This window comes from Eutrigla gurnardus (genome assembly GCF_963514095.1).
Source record: "Eutrigla gurnardus genome assembly, chromosome: 10".
Lineage (NCBI taxonomy): Eukaryota > Metazoa > Chordata > Actinopteri > Perciformes > Triglidae > Eutrigla > Eutrigla gurnardus.
The window spans coordinates 26344211-26357582 of record NC_139924.1 but is presented as its reverse complement, the minus strand read 5'-3'; the positions used below and the strand labels follow the sequence as shown (position 1 = coordinate 26357582).

At 46.3% G+C, this 13372-nt stretch overlaps 1 protein-coding gene and 1 pseudogene across 2 annotated transcripts; one reads left to right on the top strand and one right to left on the bottom strand.

The window, feature by feature from the left end:
- Nucleotides 1–508: 508 nt before the first annotated feature.
- Nucleotides 509–6537, bottom strand: LOC311019695 (odorant receptor 131-2 pseudogene; annotated as a pseudogene). The gene is made up of 3 exons: nt 5736–6537; nt 742–803; nt 509–634 (listed from the first exon to the last, which is right to left on the bottom strand). The product of its transcript is annotated as an odorant receptor 131-2 pseudogene (transcript).
- Nucleotides 6538–10524: 3987 nt separating this feature from the next.
- On the top strand, nt 10525–13366 carry LOC311019440 (diablo IAP-binding mitochondrial protein-like). The gene is made up of 6 exons (XM_084018859.1): nt 10525–10628; nt 11041–11176; nt 11261–11383; nt 12215–12325; nt 12462–12558; nt 12968–13366. The coding sequence occupies exons 1-6, from the start codon at nt 10585–10587 to the stop codon at nt 13174–13176; spliced, it is 720 nt and encodes a 239-aa protein (XP_083874985.1). The 5' UTR covers nt 10525–10584; the 3' UTR covers nt 13177–13366.
- Nucleotides 13367–13372: the final 6 nt, after the last annotated feature.

The following is a 13372-nucleotide window of genomic DNA, read 5'->3' as shown; positions in this document are numbered from 1 at the left end:
GAAAGAAAAAGTTAAATATAGCAACACTGCACTTCCCCGTAGTCTTAAATCCAGAAACCTTTTAACAGCTGTGGTGTATTCAACCTAACCCCAACAGGTGAAAAAGATCATTCAGTTCCCCAAACTGTACTAGCACTGATAAGACATCATGGCTCACAGTTACAAAGACACGTGTTTTCTGCTGAGCTCTGTTTGGCCTTCTGAGAGAAATTATATAGACATTAGTAGAAAACAAGGAGGACAACAACAAGGTGAGCTTTGCACCTCAGTGTCGTCATCACTCAACACAGCTGATGTTCCTCATTCTGCATTAGTACAGATACGCTAACTGCTGGAAAAGTGTTTTGGATAGTTATCAGTTTTGTGGCTCCTTTAATTCTTTTTCAGCAACTGAACAACAAAACAGCAGATAAAAAGAGTTTTTTTCTCACACAATCCAGACAGGATAAGGTTTTTAAACCGTATTCAACACCGAGTGGACAGAGGAACTGGTGAATGCTGGCACCCATCAGACACAAGAACAGGAGAATCCTGGCGCCCAGTGGAAACATGAACTGGAGTTGCTGAGGTCCAGCGGACACAGAAACTGGCGATGGCTGAAGCCCAGCTGACACAGGAACTGGAGTCGGACAGACTACCGTGGAGACACGTTGAACTGCCGTCAGACAGTTCACGTTGAGGGGGTCACTTCTTAGGGCCATCCAATCTCTGTACTCCCAAACGAGAGCTGTGTTCGGGTACTCGGCAGTAAGTCGAACTTGTTTCCAGTGGGGGTTGGCCAATGCTGCGCTTTGTCACCAATCCTGTTCATGATATTCATGGAGAGGATATCGAGGCGTAGTCGGGGAGAGGAGGGTTTGCAGTTCGGTGTGCTGCGGATCGCATCGCTGCTTTTTGCAGATGATGTGGTCCTGCTGGCATCATCGGTCTGTGACCTCCAGCACTCACTGGATCGATTTGCAGCCAAATGTGAAGCGGCCGGGATGAGGATCAGCACCTCTAAATCTGAGGCCATGGTGCTCAGCAGGAAACCGGTGGTTTTCCTGCTCTGGGTAGGGAATGAGTCCTTACTCACCCCAAGTGAGGGACTTGAAGTACCTTGGGGTCTTGTTTGCGAGTGAGGGGACTATGGAACGTGAGATTGGCTGGAGAATTGGAGCAGTGGGGGCAGTATTGCACTCGCTGTACCGCTCCGTTGTGACAAAAAGAGAGCTGAGCCAGAAGGCAAAGCTCTCGATCTACCAGTCAATCTTTGTTCTTACCCTCACCTATGGTCATGAGGGATGGGTCATGACCAAAATAACTAGATCGTGGGTACAAGCAGCCGAAATTAGTTTCCTCAGGGGGGTGGCTGGCATCTCCCTTAGAGATAGGGTGAGAAGCTCAGTCATCCGTGAGGGACTCGGAGTAGAGCTGCTGCTCCTTTGCATCGAAAGGAGACAACTAAGGTGGATCGGGCATCTGGTAAGGATGCCACCTGGGCGCCTCCCTAGGGAGGTGTTTCAGGTGCGACCAGCTGGGAGGAGGCCACGGGGAAGACCCAGGACTAGGCACTGGCCTGGGAACACCTTGGGATCCCCCAGTCAGAGTTGGCTGATGTGGCCCGGGAAAGAGAAGTTTGGGGTCCCCTGCTGAAGCTGCTGCCCCCGCGACCCGACTTAACAAACAATCCTCCTGTGATGCAGTGATCAACGCATACAGACAATATTTATATCCCCAAATAAGTAATAAGTAGTGTTGTGTTTTAAGGGTTATGTACTTAGAACAGATTTGTTCTTCCATGTTCCTTACTTGACTTTCATTTAACCTTATTTGATCTGTATTGCTTTTGGCTTCGCCCTGTACTCGGGTGAAGGTTGAGGAACACATTTCAACCTCCAAGGCTGAAAACTGTGGTCGCCAAAGATTAGGGACATTTTCATGGACCGACCAACCGACAGACAGAGTGAGCTACAAACTTGTGTAATGAGTTAATAAACTTGTCTTACTTTTTCTTAAACCAAATCATTATACAACCAGAATTTTTGACCTAATGATGGTGCTAATCTAACACCTTTCTATCAGAACCAGCATTAACTTTTTCAGAAATTTGTGCAGTACATTATCTGTTGGATATTTTCCCTGCTTCTAACACATCAACTTTGAGGACAAAATGTTCACTTGCTGCCTCAAAGATCCCACCCACTGACAGGTGCCATGATAATATGATAGTCAGTGTTATTCACTTCACATGTCAGTGGTCATAATGCGACAGATTATCAGTGCAAATATACCATGGTGTTGCATTTTTTGCTGTTCTGTAAAAATGGTCCTCCCTGTATTAAAAAAAGAATTCCATGTAAAGCATCATACCCCGTATCTCCTTCCATGTTCCTTACTTTTATCTCACTGAAAACTATCTGCTAAAACTCAAATGTTTTGTGCGTGTATTTTTAACATAATCATCTGTTCAGTAGTCCAGAGCAGAGAGTCACTCATATACACCGATCAGGCATAACATTATGACCACATAATATTGTGTAAGTCCCCCTTTTGCCGCTATAACATCCCTGACCCGTTGAGGCATGGACTCCTCGAGACCTCTGAAGGTGTGCTGTGGTATCTGGCACAAAGCCGTCAGTAGCAGGTCCGTAAGTTGCGAGGTGGGGCTTCCATGGATAAGACTTGATTGTCCATCACATCCCACAGATGCTCGATTGGATTGATATCTGGGGGAGTTGGAAGCCAAGTCAGCACCTTGAACTCATAGCCATCACAATTTGGCCCTTGTCAAAAATCGCTCAAATCCTTATGTTCACCCATTTTCCTTGCCTCTAACACATCCAAGTCCTAATTCATTTCTAATTCGTTTCTATTACCATCCATCCATCCATCCATCCATTTTCTTCCGCTTATCCGGGACCGGGTCGCGGAGGCAGCTGCCTGAGCAGGGACGCCCAGACTTCCCTCTCCCCGGACACTTCCCCCAGCTCTTCCGGGAGGACCCCAAGGCGTTCCCAGGCCAGCCGGGTGACATGGTCACTCCAGCGTGTCCTGGGTCTTCCTCGGGGTCTCTTCCCGGTGGGGCATGCCTGGAACACCTCCCGAGGGAGGCGTCCAGGGGGCATCCGATACAGATGCCTGAGCCACCTCAACTGGCTCCTCTCGATGTGGAGGAGCAGCGCCTCTACTCTGAGCTCCTCCCGTGTGACGGAGCTCCTCACCCTATCTCTAAGGGAGCGCCCCGCCACCCTGCGGAGGAAGCTCATTTCGGCCGCTTGTATCCGGGATCTTATTCTTTCAGTCATGACCCAAAATTCGTCATCGTCCGCAAAAAGCAGGGATGAAATCCAGTGGCTCCCGAACCAGATCCCCTCCGGCCCACGGCTGCGCCTAGAAATCCTGTCCATAAAAATAATGAACAGAACCGGTGACAAAGGGCAGCCCTGCCGGAGTCCAACATGCACCTGGAACAGGTCTGACTTACTGCCGGCAATGTGAACCAAGCTCCTGCCCCGGTCATACAGGGACCGAACAGCCCTTAGCAGAGGGCCCCCGACCCCGTACTCCCGAAGTACCTCCCACAGAATGCCACGAGGGACACGGTCGAATGCCTTCTCCAAGTCCACAAAACACATGTGGACTGGTTGGGCAAACTCCCATGAACCCTCGAGCACCCTGCGGAGGGTATAGAGCTGGTCCAGTGTTCCACGGCCAGGACGAAAACCGCATTGTTCCTCCTGAATCCGAGGTTCGACTATCGGCCGAATTCTCCTCTCCAGCACCCTGGAATAGACTTTCCCGGGGAGGCTGAGAAGTGTGATCCCCCGATAGTTGGAACACACCCTCCGGTCCCCCTTTTTGAATAGAGGGACCACCACCCCGGTCTGCCAGTCCAGAGGCACTGTCCCCAACTGCCACGCGATGTTGCAGAGACGTGTCAACCAAGACAGCCCCACAACATCCAGAGACTTGAGGTACTCAGGACGGATCTCATCCACCCCCGGTGCCTTGCCACCGGGGAGCTTCTTAACTACCTCGGTGACTTCAGCCCGGGTAATGGGTGGATGAACCTCCGAGTCTCCAGCCTCTGCTTCCCCAATGGAAGACGTGTCAGTGAGGTTGAGAACCTCCTCCTTGAACTGACACCTTACCGTGGTGGAGGGGTTTGAGCACCTGAATGATCCTAGGAGCTATGTTGTCCGGGGCTTAATGCCCCTGGTAGGGTCTCCCAAGGCAAACAGGTCCTAGGTGACAGGTCAGACTAAGAGCGGTTCCAAAGCCCTTAATGAAAGAGTTTAAATCGAGGAAGTTTACGTCGCCTGGATTGGCGTCACCGGGGCCCCACCCTGGAGCCAGGCCCGGGGTTGGGGCTCGCAGGCGAGCGCCTGGTGGTCTGTGGCCACGGGACCCGGCCGTGCACAGCTCGTTAGAGTGACGTGGGCCCGCCCTCCTGTAGGCCCACCACCCGCAGGAGGGTTCAGAAGGGGCCGGTGCGGTGGGATTTGGGTGGCTGTCCTGGGCGGGTGTCCCGGCGACCCAATCCCCGGACAGTGACTCTAGCCATGGGGACATGGAATGTCACCTCACTGGGGGGGAAAGAGCCTGAGCTAGTGCGGGAGGTAGAGCGCTACCGGCTACAGGTAGTCGGGCTCACCTCCACGCACAGTCTGGGCTCTGGAACCCAACTCCTTGAGAGAGGCTGGACTCTCTTCTACTCTGGAGTTGCCCGCGGTGAAAGGCGCCGAGCTGGTGTGGGCTTGCTTATAGCCCCCCAGCTCGGCCGCCATGTGTTGGAGTTTTCCCCGGTGAACGAGAGGGTCGTTTCCCTGCGCCTTCGGGTCGGGGATAGGTCTCTCACTGTTGTTTCGGCCTATGGGCCAAAGGCAGTGCAGAGTACCCGGCCTTCTTGGAGTCCTTGGGAGGGGTACTTGAGAGTGCTCCAACCGGGGACTCCATTGTTTTACTGGGGGACTTCAACGCTCACGTGGGCAACGACAGTGTTACTGGAGGGGCGTGATTGGGAGGAACGGCCTCCCCGATCAGAACCCGAGTGGGGTTCTGTTATTGGACTTCTGTGCTGGTCACGGTTTGTCCATAACGAACACCATGTTCAAACATAAGGGTGTCCATCAGTGCACATGGCACCAGGACACCCTAGGCCGGAGGTCAATGATCGACTTTGTGGTTGTGTCATCTGACCTCCGGCCGTATGTCTTGGACACTCGGGTGAAGAGAGGGGCTGAGCTGTCAACTGATCACCACCTGGTGATGAGTTGGATCCGCTGGCAGGGGAGGAAGCTGGACAGACTTGGCAGACCTAAACGCGTTGTGAGGGTCTGCAGGGAACGTCTGGTGGAACCCTCTGTCAGGGAGGTCTTCAACTCCCACCTCCGGGAGAGCTTTGACCAGATCCCGAGGGAGGCTGGGGACATTGAGTCCGAATGGACCTTGTTCTCTGCTTCCATTGTTGACGCGGCTGTTCGAAGCTGTGGCCGTAAGGTCTCCGGTGCCTGTCGTGGTGGCAATCCCCGAACCCGGTGGTGGACACCGGAAGTAAGGGATGCTGTCAAGCTGAAGAAGGAGTCCTACCGAACCTGGTTGGCTCGGGGGACTCCCGAGGCAGCTGACGGGTACCGGCAGGCCAAGCGTGCTGCAGCACGGGCGGTCGCTGAAGCAAAGGTTCGGGTCTGGGAAGAGTTCGGGGAGGCCATGGAGGAGGACTATCGGTCGGCCTCGAGGAAATTCTGGCAAACCATCCGGCAGACATCTTGGAGCAATATAAAAAACTATGTAATTAAAGTACCTGACATTGACGTATAACATGAAATTAATCTGAAGTACAGCAACTTCTATGAAGGGACACCACAGCTGGATGAGACAGAGCAGCAGCTGGAAACCATGAAGAATTACTGTTCTGAGACCTTTCCATGTTGACTTTTTATTCTCTCCTGATGCAGCTAAGGCCACTTTCATGATTTTAACATAGGAGAAAACAATAGCAATAAACATCAACAAGAAGTAAAACATATTGACAGCTGAAAAAAGATCACTCTGCCATTTATAAAAAATAAAAATCTCCACAGAACAAACCCTGTTTTGTGTGTAAAAGTTAAGAGAGGCAGATGCAAAGAAGGTGGAAAGAACCACAATACAGGATACAGAGCTGAGGCCGTGAATGATGAGGATACAGTGCATAGTGTTGCGTCTGGAGCACAGCTCTCCGTGGCGCAGCGGCATGCAAATGGCCACATAACGCTCCAGGGTCATTGCTGTCAAAGTAACTGGGGTGGCAAAAGTGTACAAAGACAAAACAATATATATAATTATGCACAACCATATTGGAATGGTCAACTGAAAATAAAGAAGGATGAGCAAAAGATTTGTTAGAATCATATTCAGACAATCAGACATTAATATATTAGCAAAGAAGACATAGCGCATCGTTGTGTAGAATAATTCCTTCATAAAAAAGGTTGTAATCAACAAAAAGTTAATGCAGAGGAAAACTGCAATCAAAACCTGGACTATTATCACCCGTTCATTGACCTTTCGCATTAAGAATGCACCACCAACCACTGAGTTATTATCAGCCATTTCAACGTTTTAACTAAATACAGAAAGATTAAAGGAGAGCCAAAATCACATAATCATACATCATTATCTAAACTGTGTCTGTCAAAATAATTGAAACAAAAAGTTGAATAAAGCAACACTGCACTTCCCCGTAGTCTTAAATCCAGAAACCTTTGACAGCTGTGGTGTATTCAACCTAACCCCAACAGGTGAAAAAGATCATTCAGTTCCCCAAACTGTACTAGCACTGATAAGACATCATGGCTCACAGTTACAAAGACACATGTTTTCTGCTGAGCTCTGTTTGGTCTTCTGAGAGAAATTATATAGACATTAGTAGAAAACAAGGAGGACAACAACAAGCTGAGCTTTGCACCTCAGTGTCGTCATTCAACACAGCTGATGCTCCTCATTCTGCATTCGTTGAGATACACTGACTGCTGGAAAAGAGTTTTGGACAGTTATCCAAATCCTCATATGATGCAGTGATCAACGCATATAGACAATATTTATATCCCCAAATAAGTAATAAGTAGTGTTGTGTTTTAAGGATTATTTATTTAGAACAGATTTTACTTTCATTTAACTTAATTTGATCTGTATGAGCTTTTGGCTTTGCCCTGTACTGGGGTGAAGGTTGAGGAAGAAACTTCAACCTCCAAGGCAGAAAACTGTGGTCGCCAAAGAGTAGGGACATTTTTGTGGACCAACCGACAGAGTGAGCTACAAACTTGTCTAATCAGTTAATAAACGTGTCTTACTTTTTCTTCCCAATATGCTGGAAACAATTTCCTTCACATGTTTTGTTTGCTCGTTTTGTCTTTGTTCATAAAAGCTTGGTCACTGTTTAGAGTCATCAGTTAACCTATCTCCATCCTGCATGTCTTTGGACTGTGGGAGGAAGCTGGAGAACCCGGAGAGAACCCACGCTTACACGGGGAGAACATGCAAACTCCACACAGAAGGAACCCGGGCCGACCCAGGAATCGAACCCGGGACCCTCTTGCTGTTAGGCGAGAGTGCTACCCACTACACCACCATGCAGCCCCAAATGTGCAACAAAACAGCAAATAAAAAGAGTTTTTCTCAGTCTGACACCACAGACATTGAACAGTCTGCATAAGTGAAAGGCAAATTCACGAAAACATTAAGCAACACACAAATGTCCTGCAAGTTAATCTTCAGAACTGAACATTTTTATTTTTGAAACATCAATTGAATTGCCAGAAGGGAAAAGCAAACTTTGGGCTATAAACAAACTATTACACTTGTATGCACAACGACCCTCCAAAGACAGACGAATCAGCATGATGATGTTTCCATTTGTCAGCAACCGTGAATTTGAAGACTTTTAAAAGCTTTCAAATTCCCGTATTTTATATCGTAGAACAAAGTGATGGCGTTAAACTCTCCACCTGCTCCCTGGACCCCATCCCCTCCATCATTTTCAAAGCCTGTCTCCCCTGTCTCACTCCACTCATCATCACTGACGTTTTAAGACCCTCCCTCACCTCTGGTACTGTTTCCTCTCCTTCCATTAATAACTGAAAAATCCCACACCACCCCAGTTACATATGGTGTCCCCCAAGGCTCGGTGCTTGGTCCCTTCCTATTCATCCTGTATACTATCCCTCGGTCACATCATACGCCGCCATCTACTACAATTTCACTGCTACGCCGACGATGCCCAGCTTTACATCTCCACGAACACCATCAGTCCTGTCATTCTTTCCACCCTCACAGACCCCCTTACTGATATAAAAACCTGGATGAGCAACAACTTCCTCAAACTCAACTGCTTAGTGTCCAAGTATTTTATTTTTCTGTGTTTTGTATTTGTCCAGCAACTCATGTAAAGTGTCTTTGAGTATCCAAAAAAGTGCTATATAAGTCCTATGAATTATTATTATTTAGTATTATGTGAGCGTACCCCACTGGCTCTATACAACTGATAACACCTTCCTGGTTTGTAACGTTAGCACTGTTAGCCAATCATGCTAGCCACCAGCTCAGCCATCGCCATGTTGAGGAGAACTGTTGAGAAGCAATAAATGTGGTCTGAATTTTGCATTTAGCACCTTTAAGTAGAGCACTTGAGCAATGTACCTAGCTATATTACCATTCTGTGACACGTGGCATATTGATATGTGTTTACTGTCATTAGCAGGTACTCAATCACACACACGCCAGGAAAAATAGGATATTTCATCGTAATGAGTAATTGTATAACTTTGACTTTGCTGCACCACAGTGAAGTTTGTACTTGAATGTAGTGTACTTTGAATAGTTAACTTTGAGGCGTAATGGGGGGATATTACACTAATAGCCCTGGCTTGTTTGTCAGCAGCAGAAAATGTTTTTCTCCAACGTAATGAGCCAGTTATCTGTATTCCTCTGTGTAACAACAAACTCCAGTGAAACTAATTAAAAGTGATGATTAACGGCATCATTAATTATTCAAAGACTGCTCTGTTGATGTTGGCTTGGTTAATACACGCATCTGTAATCTTTCATTAACAATCTGTCAAAACAAAATGTTTTCATTTTAATGTTGTCTGAATGTTTTTTTTTCTTTCTTTACTTTTAACATGATAACCAAGGTGAACTTTGAAGAAAAACATTTTGCTGAAGTCAGTTTACACATATTGACAATTGCTCTTATGTAGCCATATCTTTATGTGACCACTGACATAAGGTTCCTCCCCGGCGTAGTAAAATAAATAACAATCTCTTAACTTAGTTTAACCATACGTACTGTGCAAAACATAACATGGCCATCAATATTTCCTTGAGTACAGTCATCGTGATGTTTTTGTCGTAGAGAAGCAGTTATAATTAAAGGCCATATCAAAATGTCCTTAACCATATCTCACACAGTGCCATGCATAGGTGCAGCAGCTATGGCGTACTGCAAATTAAGACTGAGGGTAATTTAATCTTGAATCATAATCTAATTGCATTTAACATTTATGATGGAATTCTGTGGAAATATATCAGGAAATCCACGTAAGCCCTCCATCATTCTTTTAGCGTCTTCTTTCAATCTGGATGATTTCCCTTTATTTGCTCTCTTATTTTAATTGTTGTGCTCATCCTTCACACACATTACTTTCTTTCCACTCTCATAGAGTGTCAAAGGCCATCTAAGGGCCCGTATGTTTGCACAGTGCTGTTTCATCAAGTCAGGAATAACCACACTTTTTCCATTTCATTACATAAACCAAAAGCAAAATAAATAAATGTGAAAGTCAAACATTAACCCTTATTAATGGGCAATATTTCCCGGCGACCGGATGGTCCGCTCGTCGCTCGCGCTCACATCCAGCGATCCAGAGGCCGAGTGTAAACTGCCAGACCTGATTCCGAAAAAATACTTATCTTGAAGGACCTTGAATTTAAATCATTTGGACAATGTATGTGTATTTAATCTTGTGTCTTGTTGTTTCTATGTCTTTGTATACCGGTTCTGACTTGCTGTTGCCTTCTTGGCCAGGTCACCCTTGTGAAAGAGATCTTCGATCTCAATGGGCTTTTACCTGGTTAAATAACGATTAAATACTTAAATAAAAGGCCAAGTGTTTACTAGAAATGTGTGTCAGTAAAGTGTCATCATGTTCTCCGTGTACTCTCTTTGAGATGGTGATGTGTGAGTGCAAACCAGCGGGGGACTGGCGAGGGGGGGACAGATCACCAACTTCTAAATGTATTTTACATTTCAACTACATATATGACCCAAATTAAATACACATTCATGTTTCCTCCGGTGAAGTAGTCTTTTAACTGTTACACATTTGATAGTATTTAAAAATGCTTCATCTTTATCCACTATCAATAGTATCACTCATTGATATAAAAGCAGAACGAAGGTTCTTTCTTTGCAATTTCATTACAAACCCTGGCTGAAGATAACATTGCAGTTTTTTTTTGTAACCACAAGAGGGAGACAGTGTTCAGTGTGAACGATTCACAGCGGGGGAGGGGGGGAACCTTTGCTCAGCGACGACGAACATTTTATTGTGGCGGACCAAAATGGCCGCGCTGAGGAGGGTAACAACCTGCTTCCTGCTCCTCAGGTAGGCTTGTTTTGCGGTAAGATAACGTAATACAGGTGAAGTGTGTGATTTAATGTATTCACGCTGTGCTAAAGTAACCGTCTATTGATAATTGAATGCGGTCGTCGTCTTTAAAAAAGGCGCAGTGAGAATGTTTTGTTTCGTAACAGCGCTAGCAGCAACAACCGGAAGTTGCCATGATAGACGTTAAACTTGTTTTTCTTTGCCTATAATTAGCATTCCCGTGTTTTTTTCATGCATTTGTTACTCCATTAAAAATAGTTAATTACTATAATGTTAAACTAGCTTTGATTTGGATTTTTCCGCGTATTTACAGCGAGCTTATAGACAGATTGATAATTTAGCGACCGAACTTCAATGTGAAAGTCGTGTGTTTAATTGTCTGTACTCTGAAACGGGTTATTTTCTACAGGAGTTCATCTCGTGCCCTGTTCCGCAGCAGCAGAAAGCCTGCAGTCCACAAAGCGATCAAATGGACAAACATTGCGTACACGGGTGTAGCGTCTTTAGCCGTGGGTGGAGGGCTGTGTGCTGTACCTTTCAAACAGGTGAGTCTTTCACCTGCGACGAATGAGAAACATCCCCGCAGCCATTTTACTGCGTATAACTGAACATGTGTGTCTCCGTTGCAGGTTGAAAACCTCTCTCGTGACTCTCTGATCAGACGAGCAGCCTCTCTGGCTACAGACAGTTCAAGCACGTTTCTCTCTCAGACCACTTTGGCTTTTATAGATGCAATCACAGAGTACTCAAAGGTAAGTCTTGTTCATATATCCTAGGACTGCGAGTCAAGACAAGTTTATTCATAATGTCCAAAATCAGACATTTGCCACAATAATGAGTAGTAGATGACACCAAAGTTGACATGATGCAGTGTTGACACTGAAGTTATAGTTATTATCGGATCTAAAGAATGCTTTGTCCGATATGTAAATATAAATATTATGTATCAAACAGGGGGCTGCACGGTGGTGTAGTGGGTAGCACTCTCGCCTCACAGCAAGAGGGTCCTGGGTTCGATTCCTTATGTGTGGAGTTTGCATGTTCTCCCCGTGTAAGCGTGGGTTCTCTCCGGGTTCTCCGGCTTCCTCCCACAGTCCAAAGACATGCAGGATGGGGATAGGTTAATTGGTGACTCTAAATTGCCCGTAGGTGTGAATGTGAGTGTGAATGGTTGTCTGTCTCTACATGTCGGCCCTGTGATAGACTGGCGTCCTGTCCAGGGTGTACCCTGCCTTCGCCCAATGACAGCTGGGATCGGCTCCAGCCCCCCCGTGACCCTGAATACAGGATAAGCGGTAGAAAATGGATGGATGGATGGATGTATCAAACAGGACATTGCACAAAAACATACCCTTACCCCTCCTTTTACCTTAGTGGAAAAAAATGCAAAGATGTCTCTTTGACTTTTGGCATTTCATTTGTGGCAGTCAAAGCATCAAAATGCATTGTGTCCAGAAACACTGTCCTACTAGACCTGAACTTGTCAACTATAATAGTTTGAAAAGTGTCCATACTCCAGAAAAGTCTGTTTCCATGGTTTGGTTTTAAATGTAAAAGGTGTATGTCCTCCTGTTTGCTGACAGGCCGTGCACACACTCATTGCCCTCCAAAGACGATATATGGAATCACTGGGAAAACTGACTCCAGCAGAAGAGGATACAATCTGGCAGGTGATCATTGGCCAGCGTTCAGAGGTGAGTTTGTGTGGTTCCTCCTCCCTTGAAAAGTACTTCAAAACAAACCTATATGACAACAGACTTGCAGTCCCTATAAAACAACCCGTGGTAGATCTGTTGGAGTGTGACTTTATAAATCTCTCTGTCCTGACAGATCAGCGACAGACAAGATGAATGCAAGCGTTTCGAGTCGACCTGGGTCAGTGCAGTCAAGCTGTGTGAAAGTGCAGCGGAGGCAGCATACACCTCAGGTGTGTAAAAGTCGATGTCTGAGCGTGGTACCGCGGCCGTCCGAGCCAGTGGTTGTGATGTCATGGTTGAAGTGTCGAGGCAGGTTTTCTCAGCGCTTTCGTAATGATGAATAAAAAGCGTTAAGCTGTGAATCACCGTCTCAAAGCGTTGCCCGTTGCTGCCTGTGCTTGTTGCTATTCAGCTGCTGTCAGTGTTACACTTTGGACAGCGTATGGATCATTGGCCTTTCACTCAGCAAGGCTTTGTGGAAAACTAAAATGGAGATGATGGACAGGAGTGTCTTCTTAATGACCACCCCTAATGTCCGAACTTTAGCTGGTGTTGTGTCAACCTTTTGAACTTTTTTTCTTTTCCAACAAGTTGACACAGTGTGTGTTTGTATCTGTGTGTGTGTGTGTGTGTGTCCAGGAGCTGACCATGCGTCCATCACCGTGAGGACAAACATTCAGGTGGCCCAGTCGCAGGTGGAGGAGGCACAGAAACTGTCAATGGACACAGATAAGAAGTTGGCCGAGACAAAAGTAATGGAGGTTGAAAGGGTGGCTCAATATGCCGTCTCCTTGCAGAATAATAGTGAGGAGGAAGAGATGCCTGAGGCTTATCTAAGAGAAGACTGAAATACACTGACTTATCAGAAAACAGAACAGCGCATGAAAACATAATGACTTTGTTTTTTATCATCCACACAATATCACGTGTTTGGCTGTGACTTGTTTTGTAGATTTTTGGTCAAACGTACGTGCTTACATCTGCACATGAGCTGCAAGACTATTATGTTTTCGACACATTGTTTATCGTATTTTGACTTGACCT